General features: G+C 55.4%; 2 protein-coding genes across 3 annotated transcripts; both read right to left on the bottom strand.

The window, feature by feature from the left end:
• Positions 1-1,582: 1,582 nt before the first annotated feature.
• Positions 1,583-3,929, bottom strand: LOC107323162 (E3 ubiquitin-protein ligase RNF182-like). Its single transcript, XM_015881987.2, has 2 exons — positions 3,055-3,929; positions 1,583-2,716 (listed from the first exon to the last, which is right to left on the bottom strand). Exons 1-2 carry the CDS (start codon positions 3,152-3,154, stop codon positions 2,061-2,063), a joined length of 756 nt encoding a protein of 251 aa, XP_015737473.1. The 5' UTR covers positions 3,155-3,929; the 3' UTR covers positions 1,583-2,060.
• Positions 3,930-4,038: 109 nt separating this feature from the next.
• On the bottom strand, positions 4,039-15,150 carry PCIF1 (PDX1 C-terminal inhibiting factor 1). 2 transcript variants are annotated; one of them, XM_015881921.2, is made up of 17 exons: positions 15,028-15,150; positions 14,710-14,819; positions 12,287-12,425; positions 11,977-12,101; positions 11,415-11,552; positions 10,877-11,007; positions 10,488-10,642; positions 10,134-10,281; positions 9,848-9,931; positions 9,073-9,172; positions 8,712-8,874; positions 7,850-8,022; positions 7,266-7,352; positions 6,652-6,836; positions 6,062-6,155; positions 5,676-5,851; positions 4,039-5,087 (listed from the first exon to the last, which is right to left on the bottom strand). In XM_015881921.2, exons 3-17 carry the CDS (start codon positions 12,408-12,410, stop codon positions 4,847-4,849), a joined length of 2,124 nt encoding a protein of 707 aa, XP_015737407.1. In that variant the 5' UTR covers positions 12,411-12,425; positions 14,710-14,819; positions 15,028-15,150; the 3' UTR covers positions 4,039-4,846. The 2 variants fall into 2 exon arrangements, with proteins under 2 accessions (XP_015737407.1, XP_015737408.1); XM_015881922.2 differs by lacking the exon at positions 14,710-14,819 and having other exon boundaries at positions 4,658-5,087; positions 15,028-15,118.
• Positions 15,151-15,679: the final 529 nt, after the last annotated feature.

The following is a 15,679-nucleotide window of genomic DNA, read 5'->3' as shown; positions in this document are numbered from 1 at the left end:
AACTGCCCCACACTGCAATGGGGGCTCCAGGGCTGAGAATGGGTCTGACAGGGCCCAGCCTTGCAGTGAAGTTCTGTGTGCTGCATCCCTGTGTGCAGTGTTCTTGTGTGTGCCACATCCCATCACCACTCATGGGGTGGCTCTGAGCCCCCCAGTGCCCCCAGTCCATGTGCAGGTCAGGGGTGCTGATGCTGCTGCTCCCATCCCAGTGCTTGTGCTCCCATCCCAGCAGGGCTGCTGCCTGTCTGACAGTGCCCATCACGGGGGCATCAGATCAGCACTGTGGCTTTAAGGGACACTGCCAGGGCACTAATACGCCAATCGGCCGCCTGCCGCCGCAGACCCCACCCCAGTATAAAGCCCCAGAGCATCTCCCGGCTGCACTCCTGCAACATGACAATGCCTCAGGGTCAGGGGAGCCCCAGCCGGGAGCTGAGGAGCTGCGGGGGACCATGGGGAGCACTACAGAGCCCCCCACCCGCCCTGCTGCCCTGCCCTGTGCTGCCCAGGTACCACCTGCTGCCACCCCCCATCCATCTCTTGGCACCCATGGTAAGTGATACCCAACAGCCTGGGAGACCCCCAGCCTAGGGAGCTGCAGCCCCTCACCAGCCCCAACCCCTTTGTACCCGCAGGTCCCCACACCCTGCGTGGTGCCCACAGGGCTGTGCCCACCGTGCTGCCAGCAGCCCCTGCCCGCTGAGCCGGGCCGGGTGAAGGCAGGAGCAGCGCGGGAGAGCAGCGCAGCACTGAAGGCCTGGCTGGCCCGGCACCCCCGCAATCCTTACCCCAGCAAGGGTGAGAAAGTGATGCTGGCCGTGCTCAGCCACATGAGCCTGACGCAGGTCTCCACTTGGTTTGCCAACGCACGCCGGCGCCTCAAGAAGGAGAACAGAGCAGGGTGGGCGACACGCGGCAAGGAGAACAGCGAGGGGACCCCGCCACAATCCCCCCCCAGCGCCAGCCCCCAGCAGGATGGGAGCAGGAGCAGCCCCATGGGGGGAACAGGACCTGGGAGGGGTGAGCAGCCACACAAACCCAAGATCTGGAGCGTGGCAGCAATGGTGGCACCTGGCCCTGAAGAGAGTGGGGGGACAGAGGGGGTGATGGGGCAGGAGTAGGGCTCAGAGCCCGACCCATCCCTCCCCATGGAGCCCCCACAGCCACACCAGAAATAACTGCTTTGTTGCTGCCCTTCATCCGCCACATCCCAGGGCCGCCACCACTCAGTGCTGGGGGGTGCAGAGAGCACAGCACTCTGTGATGGGGGAAACGTGGGGCCAGGGACACGGAGGGATGGGGATGGGGGGAATGGGGATGTGAACAGAAGGGACATAGGAGGGAGAGGGTGACAAGGGGCGTCAGGAGGCCACGGTCAGGGGAGGGAGAGGGAACCACAGGACGTGGGAGGTGAGGGCTGTGGGGCAGAGCAGGATGCTGGATTTTAATGTTCCTAAGAACCAGGAAACAAATCAAAAATAGACTTTGCTCTTCTCGATAAAAGTAATAAAATGGTGTTAAATGAATCCTTAAAACACAAAAAGTTAAGGTTAAAGACAAAAAAACCACAATGACTACAAAACAGCTGCAAAGAGTCTTTACACACCAAAGGGATTCCTCTCCTCTCCTCTCGGTACGGGACACAGCGGCGGCCAAACGGGACTCAACACGCGGTGAAGGGATCGCGGTGCGGTGGGCACAGCCCTGCGAGGAGCTCAGGAACACAGACACAACTATTGACACTATGGACACAGCGGGGCTGTCAGTCCGGCCGCAGGACCCCGGGCTCTGCCCGCGCTTCTCCTGCGTGTTCTGGGCTGCGGCCGCTGCCGGGACCCTCCGGGCGAGCACCGAGCACCGAGCACCGAGCACAGAGCACAGAGCCGCCCCCATCTGCAGAGCAGGAGCTGAGACGCGGCTGAACGCCCGCAGGCTGCAGGGACTCGAGGGTGGCAGCGCTGCTCACGGCTCGGGACAACGCGCTGCGCTGTGCCCCCATCTCCGCGGTGCCCCCATCTCCGCTGTGCCCCCATCGCGGGCGCAGGGCTCGGCCGAGCGGCTCAGGGCGAGGGGAAGGCGCAGAGCTCCCGGCACAGACACCGGCAGAGGCTGCAGGAGACGCAGAGCAGGAGGGCGGCGGGCAGGAGGCTGACGAGAGCGAGGCCCAGCGCGTGGTGCCGGCTGAGCAGCAGGTAGATGCCGAGGGGCAGCGAGCTGCAGTACAGCAGGCACAGCGCGAACAACACGCAGCGCGGGGCGCCCCGGCACCGCCGGGTTCGGCTCTTGGTTCGTTGCTGCAGCCCAACAACCTGCAGCGCACCCAGCGCCTCCGCGGGCAGCGGCCCGGCGGGCAGCTCCACGATGGTGAGCACCAGGCAGTCCGAGCCGGGCGGCTGCAGCACCGCGGGGGACAGCAGCACCTCGGGCGGCGACGGCGGGTCCCGATCACGGCCCTGCGGCTCCGGCCCGTTGCCGTCGTCCTGCCGCGGTCGCTCGTCCCCGCCGGGCAGCGGCCCGTGCCGGCGGCAGAACGGGCAGCGGAGCCGTCGGGGCGACGCGTCCCCCAGGGCCACGATCCGGCGCAGACATCGGGCGCACAGGCGGTGTCCGCACAGCAGCTCCGTGGGCCGGCGGCTGCGGGCGTCGTAGCGGCTGTAGCAGATGTGGCACTCCGGCTCCTGGGCGCCGAGCTCAGCGTGGGCCATGGGGACGGGACCTGGGGACGGGGAACCCCCCGAGCGCAGCGCTGCAGCCCGTGGTCAAAGCTCGGCTCGGCCCCGCGCAGTCCCCGCCCCGCAGCGGCCCCCTCCCCTCCCCAGCCGCCGCTCAGCCCCGCTCCCACCCACCCGCTCAGCCGCTCTGCAGCCCAGCGCCTGGGCAGGAGGGAATGCGCTTTCCCGAGGGCTGGGAGCTGCTGGGAGCTGCAGGGCCTGCTGGGAGCTGCTCCGCCCCGCACGCCGTGGGGCCCGGGGTCCCCGGTGCGGCTCAGCCCCGTGGCAGCTCTCCGCGTTCCCAGGGCACGGCGCTGCGCTCCCCCCCCGCTCCCTCCCGTACCTGCGGGGGCTCCTCGGGGACCCGCGGCGGGGCCGGGCCGCCCCATAGGGAGGCGATGGGAGCGCTGCGGGGCCGGCACAGCCGCAGGGACCGCCGGCATCCGCCGCGCCGTTGGCCTGGCAACGCGGAGCGGGGGGGGGGGTGGACGGATGCTCCGCTTCTTGGCTGAGCCCAACTCCGCAGCTCGCGGGATGCTGCAGCTCCCTCCATTGACCACCGTGACACGGCAATTAAATACTTAATGAGGTAATTGGCCAACACCTGAGGGACGAAGGACTCCCCTCCTCCTCCTTCAGTGATGACACTTCCAAGGATCAGTGTGTGCTGGCGGTCAGCTGCATTTCAGGAACAGCCCGCCCTGCTTCCCTGCAATAAGCGCTTTGTGACCCGCTCCATTCGCTGCTGGAGTGTCCCCGTAGGAGGTCAGATACCGCAGCGCAGTGGGAAGCATCCCCAGAGAACATCATCCTCTTTGTAACTAACAGCCCACCCAGAGCCTGCAGCTGTTACTGATTCTGCTGCCTCCAAATGCCCCAGGTCTCCGTGGAATTACTTGTGCTGTCCTTACTCAGGTCTTCCAGCCTCTCTTCCCTATGGCATTACCCCCCCCCCCGTCTCCAAGACCAAGGTTTTCATACCCCGTACAAAACCCAGTGCCCTTTTTCCAGGTACACAAAGACATGAGGCATCTCAGTATTATTCCAGCAAAGCTGCCCATGTTTTTGTGCCCGGTATCTTGACAGTGGCACCTTCCATCCCTCCACATCCAGGTAAAACATCACTGCAGGTGCCGGTAAATCACTGAGCAGTTGCCTGAGAACTCCCTCAATCACCTCCCAGTTCTGTGCCACGTGGATTCAAAGCATCAGTTCTGCCAAACTAAGAACCCAAACCATTTTCCTTCCGTTCAGAGGGAGGCAGAGGGGAGGGCACGGGGTGAGTGCAGGCGCCGGGCAGCAGCTGAGGAAAGGCACTGAGACGGGGCAGAGCTGAATGCTGGTTTTTAATGTTCCTAAGAACCAGGAAACAAATCAAAAATAGACTTTGCTCTTCTCGATAAAAGTAATAAAATGGTTAGCGGTGTTAAATTAATCCTTACAAAACAAAACCCACGGAGGTTAAAGACAACCCAGAGGCTCTGCATAAAAACCACAATGACTACAAAACAGCTGCAAAGACGCCTTTACACACCAAAGGGATTCCTCTCCTCTCCTCTCGGTACGGGACACAGCGGCGGCCAAACGGGACTCACCCCGGTGTGAAGGGATCGCGGTGCGGTGGGCACAGCCCTGCGAGGAGCTCAGGAACACAGACACAACTATTTACACTATGGACACACGGGGCTGTCAGTCCGGCCGCAGGACCCCGGGCTCTGCCCGCGCTTCTCCTGCGTGTTCTGGGCTGTGGCCGCTGCTGGGCCCCTCCAGCCGCAGCGCTGAGCGCTGAGCCTCGTGCCGGCCGTCCCTCTCGCTGTCCTTCCACCCTCAGCGTACGTCCCAGCTCCGGCCGCCCCTTCCATCCATGTATGGGCACCCACGGGGCCGCCCGCTCCTCCTGCCGCCCACACGTGGGTCCCTGTCTCTCCAGCCAGGCCGTGACCCAGCTCCTCTCCCTGCCGGGCGCTCCTGGCGCTGCTGGGCGCCGTGCAGTTTGCAGGGGAAGGCGGCTGCCGGCAGCTGCTGGGCAAGAGTTCCCCGGGCCGGTGCTGCACAGCCAGCAGTCTCTCTCCGCCTGCCCGGCCAGCCTCCTCGGGGCCGCCGGCACCTCCCCTGCTGCCTCTCACCTCTGCACCTCAGTTCGCATTGGTCTCCCGGCTGCTGCTTTGCTCCCGGCCCAGCTCTCGCTCCTTGTCTGTGGAGGAGGTGGATGAGGAGGAGGAGGATGACGAGGAGCTGAGGGTCCGGCCCGAATGCTTGTAGGCCGCAACGAGTTCCTGCAGCCGCTCTGGTGTGGGCTCCCACTTGGCAAAGCCTGCACTGTTCTGCAGGAAGAGGACGGCGGTGTTGTGCACAGCCTTGTAGTACATCTCCTCCCTGCAAGGAAACACAGCAGGCGCTCAGCATCGCCCTGCAGCCCGCCTGCCAATAAGTCACACTACTACAGGCAATCTCCTTCCCTGCCACCTGCCTCTCCTCTTGCTGCACATAGGTTTGAGGACCGGTAATCCTCTCTGCCCCTTTCACTCATTATTATGTGGAAAAGAGGAAGAAGAGTGCCTTCCTTCTGCCTCCTTCTGAACAGTACGGAGTTGCTGAGGCACTCTGGCATTTGGCAGCCCAGGAAATGCTGCTCAGCTGTGGCTCGCCAAATTACAGAGCTGGCAGAGGGACATGGAGCATCACCACAGCACTACCTGAGATAAACAGCTCATACTGGACTTGTACCCAAAGAATACATCACTCCAATCTTTTAATTAGTGAAATACCTCAGCAGACATTATATTCACAGCACTGTGGATTCTACCACACCTCTTATAAACCCAGGATGATGATGCACTGCACAGTCTTTCCTTCTCCCTTCCTCCCATATTGATTCCCACTTGGAATATCTCAGTAACACACCCTCCCTAAGAGGCAGCTCATCATAAGGACACCCGGGAAGGACCCAAAGGGAACACCTACTTTTTGCAGACGTGCTGAGATCCGCTGCGGTATTCGTGATCGAAGGCTGACAGGATGAGCTGGTGCCTCTTGAACTTGCTCTGCTCCATGCGGATCAGGGCAGGTGTGGGAGGGTCCCTCCACTCAGGGATGAAGACAATAAAGGACAGGGGCTCACTGGAGCTCTCCAGCAGTTTCTAGTCCAAAAGGAAAACAATGTTAATCTTGGCTGAGCAGTAACACACCTATTGCCTTCTATGAAAAGGAAACAGTTTGCTTCCAGAGCAGTACAGCAGCATACTGTGATAACCCTCTACTTTTGAATGACAGTCTCATTATGAGCATGTAAGAGCAGTGGGGAGCAGATGAGCACATGGCCCATTCAGAACACAGGAGAGTAAACATACCTCAAAGTGAGAGACCATGGCATCCATCAGCTCCTCACAGAACGGAGGATTTGCCTCAAAAGACCCACTTATAGGGAAGAAATCCAGGCACGGGCTAGAGGAAAAAGACAAAGATCGCTATCAGAGAGGCCAGACATCTGATTGTTGGACCTTACAAAACACTTGTTTCCTCACAGAAGACACTCATACTCAGAAGGACTGAATTCTCAGCAGAACAGAGCCTGCCACTTCTCCATAGCAGAAATGGTCACTGGGACACATTCCATCTGTGGTCACTGAAGGCTGACTGCTGATGCAAGCTGACTGCTCGGCGGCCTAGTTCCTCCTTTCTTCAGAACAAGGGCAAACACTGACAGACCTATAAACTGCATCACGTCAGGATCAGACAGCTGGACTAACGACACACTGCTGGTTGCTTCACCGCCAATCTGTGTCCACTCACTGCCTTTCAGTGGGCCTGAAGCACACATCCTCCTGCGCAGCTACTGCCATGAGCTGCCAACACGTCAGCCTGTCCCGAATCACTGCTCTGCACACATGCACACACCCACACAGACACATGGCAAAGGGCACCAGAACAGAAGACTCACCCCCTGGATCCAAAATACCCGTCTGTATCCAAGAAGGCCGAACAGTACTGTTTAAAATAGCAATTCAGTGGCGAGGCAAAGCATTCAAAACTCACTCCAAAGAGCTTGTGGAGGGCTTCAAAGACGTGCACGGGAAGTGCCCCCTGCAGGCCAGTTCCTTCATACAGACCCACACCGAACATCATCTGAGGAGAGCAAACCCCTGTGAGTGGAGCCTGCACCTGCTGTTCCTGCTGCTCCCTTCATGGAATATGGACCAAGGCCTACACATCCATGCACTCACTCCTCTAGTTACGCAGGGCCCCCCTGTCCTCCCTCAAATTCATGTAGGTCCCTTGCATGCACCTAAGAATGCTCTCTAGATACTTCCTCCAGCTCAGGTCCTGTCAAACCAACTGTCAATTTTTACATGTATTCCCTGGGAACCTTCAGTTAGGCCTCACAAAAAAGTCAAGAACTACTGAAAGCTCTTCATCACCATTTATCCCCACCACTGACTCAGTTTAAGCCCAGTTTTGCACCAGGCTCTGAGAGCTGTGGACCTCCCAGAGCACTGACAGTTAAGTTCAGTTCCCCAGGTTTTTTGATGCACAACAACAGTGACAAGACAGTACCTGGTATCGACGGAGAAGGCACCAAACCCTGGGTAGGAACTTTTCAAAGCCAGAGTCATCAATGCAACTGTATCGATAGAGAAGCCACTGGAAGAGAAGGCCCAGCCATTAAAAACAAACAGTATCAACAAAGGTAAGGCAGCCAGGACACAAACATATCGTGACATGAGAAGAGATGATGAACAGAAGGAGCAGGCAGGGTTCTGCATGAAGGTTTTTAAGCTCATCTGCTCTTGCTGTGGGAATGAACCGCAAGCTATTCACTAGCATGAATGAATGTAACACATCAGCAGGTCTCTCAGCAAGGGCTGCCTTGTTGTGAGTACAACCATTCTTGTAGCACAGCATGTACCAAAGCACACACACAACACCTCCTAAGTACTCCCAGCAGAAGGCTGACCCTGACTAAGGAGAACGAAGCTGTCCTCGTTTGTGCTACTATTAGGGCAACACCAGACAGCCTCCACCAGGTGAGTGCTCTGTCCCACTGCATGGTCCCTTCTTGGAGGAAAAGGAGAAATGAAAGCTCTCATGAAAGAGCAATTTGCAACAGCAGTCATGCAGGCATGGCAGTCAGCTCTTACCAGCTTGCTGAAGTAGTTGCGGCTCACTTTCACCATTTCCCCCTTGTACCGCACACATGCCACATTGTTTTCCATGTGCATTTCCACACTGGGGAGTGGTGGGGAGGGGATGGCCAGTCTCACTGGGTAACAGTACACGAGCCTGTCCTGGACTTCAGGAGCTTCTACCTCAGCTATGGAGAATAAAGAGCAAGGCAGCCCATTAGAATCCAAGGACATCTGCAGTGGATCTCCCTTCCACATCTCAGAACATGCACGGACAGGAATAAGGCTGAAGGGCAGAGTAATCTCTCCAAAACACAGGGCTGTTCCTTCACAGACCATGCAGGCAGCTACCAAAGTTCAGAACTGATTCCAAAAATTCCATCACCCACAGACAGAGCACAGAGAGGAACCACATCACAGTGCTGCTCCATTGGTAACACAGCCAACCTGTAGACTTCATGCAACCATTCCAACACCATAATGCATGCTCTGGATGAGTAACACAATTTCCTTGTTATCACTGTTATTTCAATTTGCTCCAAAGTCATTCAAAAACCAGCTAATACTGCCAGGCTGTTAAATGCAGGAGGCAAAGGAACCTTTCTGCCACCTTGTGGTCACCTATCTTGGACATAAGCTTATCCTCAGCTTAGGCAGCAAAAAAAAAAAAGAGAGCTAAAACTAAAGATCAGCCAGAAGGAATCACGAACACATCACTGGGTGCAAACACAGGCAGCAAAAACAAGCAGCAAAAGGCAGACACTGGGATACGGAGGGAGAATGTCTGAGGAGAGCTAGGACCCAAAGGAAAAAGGGCTAAAGAATGGCAGTGACGGAAGAAGCAGTGATCAAGGAAGAAAGAAAAGGTTAACTGTACCAGATATATTGTTTTCTTTGAGGATGGCAAGATGCTTCTCCCGGATCCGCTTGACATATTCAAGGGATATGTAGTAAATCTTGCTGCAGATGCCTTCAACAGAGTCCTTTGCTGCAGCAGACACGTGGGGCCCACACTGCTTGCGTAAGTGCTCCAGGCGGTCCTGCAGAAATCAGAGAACTAGAGTCCCTTACACAGCCCATCACCCAACCCCTGGAGGTGTGGAGAGTCTCTGAACCTTTATTGCTTCCATTTCACAAAGCAGAGGAAACGCAATCACAGCCTTTTCAGGAAGGATCTTCATCTGTCCCCGAACACCCCATCCTTTCACAGCCCCACTGCACTCAGCTGCCCAACTGACCATGTAGTCCTCCTTAGAAGCAGAATGGTCCCGTCGCAGCCAGCTGAAGGTGTCCTCCACATTCCATTTCACCACCTTCCTGCTGTCTGGTGATGCACTCCTGCACAAAACAGGCAAGTGGGGTTAAACCCACAGCTGCATGGCGATTTATCTCATACCACAACAGTCTTCTATGAGCAGGGGAACAGTGCTGACACCTCAAGGCCCTAGCTGCGCTTGCAGGCATTTTAATGACATGAGACTGCTATAACTGTCTGCTGCCTTCTGTGACAGGAAGCAGATGAAGGATTTACTTATTAGAAGAATGCCCCATTTTGATCTCGCCTCCCTTCACTCTTGAGAAAACTACCCTGTTAACTTCAGTTTTCTTCCCCACAAGGCTGCCTTCTAAATTCTGTCCTATTGCAGAGCTCTTCAGAACAAGTACATGTGGTGTAAGAATATACCATTTTAAGTTTGTTCTTCTTTAATAACAGGGAGTGCCCAAGCACTCCTCTATTACCTGGGGGATAAATGACAAAGGCACTCCATATTCAGTATTTTAGATTCTTGTTTGTCTCTGAATACATTCAGCTTCCCAATGTTTGATTTCACCATAACATTACCATCATAAGACAGTTCCAGAACTGTTTTTCCCCCATGTGTACCTGACTGCTTTTCCTCAGTAAGAAGATGACCAGTACTGAATAAAGAGTGATACAACAGCTCCTCTTAAAAGTTGCCATAAACTCCTTCTCATTTCTGAAACTGACAGCACCGCAAGAGGAACTCCTACCTGGATTCAATGAGCCGCTTTGCAGCCTCAGCATACTTGAAGAGCAGTCTCTTGGCTTCTTCACGGAACTTAATTCTGGATAGCCTGAGGTAAGTATAAATTCACATGCGTCAGTTTCACAGCTGCCATGAAGGCCAGGTCCAGATCCCAAATTTTTACACCACCAGCACCTCGCCATTTTATCAGCACAAGTAAAACACAAAAGCAGAAAACTAAAAGCAGGTAAATCACTGGACTGGCCCAAGAGAAAATCAATTCCAAAATTTGTCCTGTTTTTCAACAGTACCTGATGGGAATGTCATTCATGATTTCTCTGAACATGGAAGGAGACACTACTGGCTCGCAGTCACTCGGTAAAAGAGGATCTGTCCCTTTATCAACCACCTTCCTCTCCAACATCCAGCGGTTAAAAGACTCCCTTGGGGGGTCAATCCCTGGAGAAGCACAAAAAAGGGGTGAAACTGTATGATGAAGGGACGCCCAGAAGCTTGAACAAGAGTAACTCAATTGGAGTTCAGCTTAATGAGAATATAATTATCAAATAAAGAAACCACAGGGAGAGCACACATGAACCAGAAGGTACAACAGTGCAGTACTGCAGGACTAAGAACACAGAAAGGGGAGCACAAGAGCAACTCACCTTCTCGCTGCTGGCAGAGCTCACGATAATGTTGCCGCAACTTGAGGATGAGCTGGGATCGAAGCAGCTCCACTTCAGGGTGCGGAGAAAGCACTTCAGATGGTGCCCTCTGCTTAATCACTGCATTTGTCTGAATATCCAGGTCCCAGTATACCCTATGCCAGAAAGAAATGTTATCAGGATGATTGGATCATTGGTTAATTATCAGATATTACTTTTAAAGGTGTTTCCTGGGGCTGTTATACCAGCCAACAAATTGAACTATCAAAGACTGCCTGCAAAGACAGATGAGGCTGTTATGTCCCTCAGGTTATTCTTCACAAGCACTTGGAAAACCAGCTGTCTCTACCCTACCTCCCCAAGAGCAGAAATAAATGGATACAACTCACTCAGTTGGTCGCAGAAGAGCTGCCTGCTGCTTGTCTTCAGGTGAAACACACCAGGCCTTCAAAACAGAGGATCCTGGAATACTGGGAGAGCTGGGGACTGGCTGAGTCACTGGGGTCCCCGGAATATCCGACTGCGAGAGTAAAAGATGAATTATTGCCCTCAGAGAGAAAGGTAAAAGGGAGGCATCACAGTATACCTAACAGCCCTGTACCAGAGCTCCACTTAGGATAACCAATGAATCACTACAGCATGTTTTGATTGCACTTAAGTCAACGTGGGCATGTGAGCTATCATGTTTCTGTCATAATTTGTTCTCCCTCACTCCCATGCTCCACCTAAGGCTGTAATAGAAATGACAAACTGGGAGATGTGAGTATGCTTCCACCTTTGTATTTCTGAGCGTGAGCTGTCAGAACTTGAGCTGTCTGAACTGATCTTGCAGAGTTAAAAAAAAAATAATAGGTCCAAGCTGTGGACCTTCTAGGTTCGATTCTGACAACATCTTTAAGCCTATTTGTCTCACAACACCAGACTCACCTTGGGCTTTTTCACACTGTTGCCACTTGGGGGAACCTCCTCAGAGAATCTCCTCTTCCTTTGCTTGCTCTCCACTGAGGTCTCTACCATCCCACTTTCCAGTGGCATAGGAGCTGCATTCAATCCCAGAGGGTCTGACTAAGAGCATCCAAACAACAGTATTCATTAGTTCATCAGCTGCTACTGCAGAGCACCATAGGCAATAAGGCCTTTTAATTCTCCTTTGCACCATCCCTAGGCTCCCAAGCAGACAAAAGCAATGACACTAATACACCTGCAGAAAGGCAAACATATCTCTTCTAGACTTGTGTCTGAATTAGATATTTAGTTTGTTTGTTTGAGACTTAGATGAGAAAAATGCAACACAGCTCCCCCATGGCAAGTCTGTTTAAGCAGTGCACCTGAATGAGGAACATTTCATTGTGTTTCATTGTGTTTTAGCCACACGCTGGATGGGGAGAGGAGTTCTGCAGATACAGAAGACCCTCCCACACAAGCAATGTCACGTCCCAGAAGAATATCCCAGCGTTAGCACAGCCCTTTGAGACACGTGCTTACTTACAATGACATCATGCTGCCCCAGAACAGGCATTTCCCACAGGGACTGGTTGGTGAAGCGATTGAAGTAGTACGGGCGATTCTCCCTCTTGCTCCAGCACTTCTCCCAGCCAGCCTGCACCAGCTCATCTGAGAACACAGTCTGAGGTCAGGATAAGACCAGTACTGAAAAGCTCTGCCATTCAGCTCCCCGTTACCATCACTGCACACTGCAACAAGCATCGCTCCTGAACTCTCTCAATAGAACTCCCTTTCTCTGCTACTGGGGCCCTTCAGAACCCTGTGGTGGGCTTTCTCAGAAGCAGAATCAGTACCTGGGAGGTCCTGTACCAGTCGCATTGGTTTGGGGGAGCTGGGCTGGTTCTGGTTGGAGGTACCAGGTGAGTGACTCATTAGAGATGCTTCCTCCGCAGGGCTTCCGTGATTCTCATTGGCCATTTCTCAGCAACCACACTGGAAAAAATCAGACAAAAAAGGTCTTTCACAGCAGGAAAGATCCCAGACCCACTTGGCCCATTCAAAGTAAAAGTTAACAGGCAAGAAAATGGGCTTAAACCAGTGCATACAAAATAAGATCTAAGTCCTGAAGAATACCACTTAGCTCAGATACAACCAGCTCTCAACAGTATAACAGAGAGTTCTTATGTCCAGCACTCAAAATACTCACTTTTCAGCTACATCTGTTTCCTAGGACTGCAATGTCTCATCCCACACAGCAAGTACTGAGAGCACAGGAAATACAACATGCTTCACTGTGCACACTTACCATCCCCTACCATACGAGCAGTGCTGCCCATATCTGCTCTGCTATCCCTGGTGTCAGTTGAAATCAGTGTTTACACACACATAACCACGTGCAATTTAAACAAAAAGCAGTTATTAAAAAACCTGTGCTATATAAAATAGCCTCAGTGCATCGCTAACAACAGCTTTGGTGGCTCACAGAACCACAGGCCAGGAATGAGCAACTCTGGAATTATCCTTCTCATTATATTCCAGACCCAGACTAACTGTCAGGGCTGTCGGGCTATTTAAGCCTTCGGTATTTTTGCATTTACATAACAACAGTTATGCAAAAGAAAGCTTGTTCAAAATGTAACGCTTCTCTTAATCATCATTTAATAAAGAACAGCCAGGTTCTTCCTCTCATTCACTCTTCTTCCCCCAGGGAAGCTTCTGAAATGGCACCGTTGAGCCAATTACTACAGATTGCTGCTCTGGGGCAACCAAACTGGGGGAAACTAGGAAATAATTACTGTCTACCTGTTATTTAACTCTATTCAGACCTTTGGAGACACCCAACAACATGAGAGCTGCATGTGCACAATGTTGTTGTGTGCATATAACACTGTGTATAAGTGTTTTTTAAACTGGTCTGAACACCCCATCCTGTTCATAAAGACATCAGCAGGCTTCTCAAAAGTAGAGAACAGCAAGAGCTAATTGAAGAACGAGCAGGTGGGTTCTTGCCAGGCTGTCTGCAGCACTGACAGTGAATGGGGACGATGCAGGACGATGAGGAACAGCTCCTGCCAACACCTGGAATGATGTTTCCATCCTTCCCTTGGGGTATGCAGGAAAGAAACCTGCAGTTATGGCCCCTGCTCACAGCAATGGAGATAACAACATCCACAGCCACAGGCTAAAAAGCACCTGCTACAAAGACTGCACCAATGCAATCACTTAATCACCCCGGCATTGAGTGTTGTGTAATGTTTGTTTACTGACACTTCCTCCAGCCCCGCTGTGACCTCTGCAGTTACAATCCAAGCAGCTGCCACCTGGGCAGCACCTCAGCCCCACGGTACAAGTGTTCTCTACCAGAAAGCTGAGCTGAGGCCGTGGGGTCATGGGTGGCACATCAGGAACCTCAGCAGTATTTCATTTGGCAGGAGCTTTCCCAAAACCTTTAGCCTCCTGTTCTTACAAAGGGAAGGTTTACCTGCATTCACTGGTGTGTCATATGTGCTACATACACAATGTGTTACACAATGATGGGAGCAGACCTCCCAGGGAGAGACACGCAGGGAAATTACAGCTGGCACCGGGTGTCAGATGGGCGGCAGCTCAAAGTGCTTCTTCCCACTGACAGCTCTAAGCAGTGCTCAGATGGGGCTTCTTGTTTTCTCCCTCTCCTGTTTATGGATAAACCAGGACAGGGGAAACACACAAGCAGCTCCATCGCTCTATCAGTTTGAGTATTAAATCCCAGTAATTTCCAACTCTGCTTAAAGGAAAGAAGCAAAGTAGCAAAAATCCCGACAGAAGGAACTCCAGCTGCGTGTGCCCGGTGTCGTGACTCACACAGCGAAAGGGACCCAGAGTGACGGTCTGACACTGATTACGGTATTGCTTTATACAGCACACGGCGCTTCACACACACACACACACACACACGGCGCCGTCCCTGCCCTGAGAGCTCACAGCCCATAGGAGCAGCAGCACCGACACAGTACAGCGAGGCGGCAACGGACACGGAGCGGAGTAACAGGCAGTTTGTGCTTTGCCAAGGGGGGACGGCAGCAAACGGGCAAAGGGGGGCAGCGGCAGCGACAGCCCCGGGACACGGCAGCGCTTAACGTCAGCCCCGGGACACGGCAGTGCGTTCCCCCAGCCCCGGTCCGCTCGGGATCGTTGTGCACCGCCCGCCCCGTGCTCGCTCGGTTCCGGTGCGGGCTGGGCGCGGTGCGGGGCGCGGCCTTGGGGGCGTTGCCGTGCGGTACCGGGCGGTACTTACGGTGCCGCGCTGCTGCCGGGCGGGTCGCGGGGCCGTGTCTCGGTGCTCGGTGCTGGCCGCTGTCGCGCCGGGGCCGCATCCTCATAGCGGGGCGTCCCGTGCCGGGCCCGCTGCGGAGACAGGAGCCGTTACCGGGGGGATCGAGAGGGCTCGGCCGCGGAAACGACGCGAGCGGAGCGGGGCCCAGCGCGGCGGCGGCGGCGGGCGCGTTCTAAGATGGCGGCCGCGGGCCTACGCCGCCTCGCCCCGACCCGCCGCCGTGCCGCCGGTCTCCCTGTCCGCCGCTTGGTGCCCCGGCCGCCCGGTACCGCCGCTCACCTGCCCGTGCTGCCGGGTGCTGAGCGCACCGCGCTCCGTCGCGCTTCCCGCCGCCGCCCCACCTCCGCCTCGCCCGCCCCGCCGCCGCCATCTTGCGCCGGGACCGCGGGCCGGCAGCGCGCATGCGCGAGCCGCCCCGCCCTACGCACCGCGCAGGCGCCGCCGCCGGGACACACTGTGGCGCATGCGCGGTGTCCTTCGCGCCCAGGCGCGCACACTGTGCGCATGCGCGGAGCGCGACCCGCGCTTTTGTAGCCGGAGCGGCGCATGCGCGCGGTGCGACGGCGCAGTTCAGCACGGCGCCATGTTGAGTGTGGCGCGTCGGCACCGCCCCGCTATGGGCAGGACCCGGCCCGGCCCCGCCGCCACGTCCCAGCACAGCGGGAGGTTCCCGGCGGGCGGGGCCGGACCCACAACGAGCCCAGGAGCCGCTTTGAAGGACGGCGGGCGACGGGCGGGGCGCAACTACAGCCCGGGGCCGCCCGCTGTGATCAATGCAAAGCGCTGCGTGTGGCCGCTGGGCACGGCCGGGCTGCGGCCTAACAAACAACGCCCGGGGCTGCGGCCTAAACATGGAGCTGCGGCCTAACAACGCCTGGGGCTGTGGGACACAGCGCAGCCCCGGCCGCACACACACACACAGGCCCCGCCC

The sequence above is a fragment of the Coturnix japonica genome, chromosome 20, assembly GCF_001577835.2.
Source record: "Coturnix japonica isolate 7356 chromosome 20, Coturnix japonica 2.1, whole genome shotgun sequence".
In the NCBI taxonomy this organism is placed as follows: domain Eukaryota; kingdom Metazoa; phylum Chordata; class Aves; order Galliformes; family Phasianidae; genus Coturnix; species Coturnix japonica.
The sequence above is the reverse complement of the archived record's forward strand: the minus strand, read 5'-3'. Positions and strand labels throughout refer to the sequence as shown.

Excerpts from the sequence above, each read along its gene's own strand:
- LOC107323162 (XM_015881987.2), bottom strand. The coding sequence starts at position 3,154 with ATGCCGGCGGTCCCTGCGGCTGTGCCGGCCCCGCAGCGCTCCCATCGC. Across the intron at positions 2,717-3,054 it reads TCCCCGAGGAGCCCCCGCAG|GTCCCGTCCCCATGGCCCAC; the intron begins GTACGGGAGGGA and ends CCCCGTCCCCAG.
- PCIF1 (XM_015881921.2), bottom strand. The coding sequence starts at position 12,410 with ATGGCCAATGAGAATCACGGAAGCCCTGCGGAGGAAGCATCTCTAATG. Across the intron at positions 10,282-10,487 it reads GCTCTGCCAGCAGCGAGAAG|GGATTGACCCCCCAAGGGAG; the intron begins GTGAGTTGCTCT and ends GTGCTTCTCCAG. Across the intron at positions 8,023-8,711 it reads CAAAGAAAACAATATATCTG|CTGAGGTAGAAGCTCCTGAA; the intron begins GTACAGTTAACC and ends TATTCTCCATAG.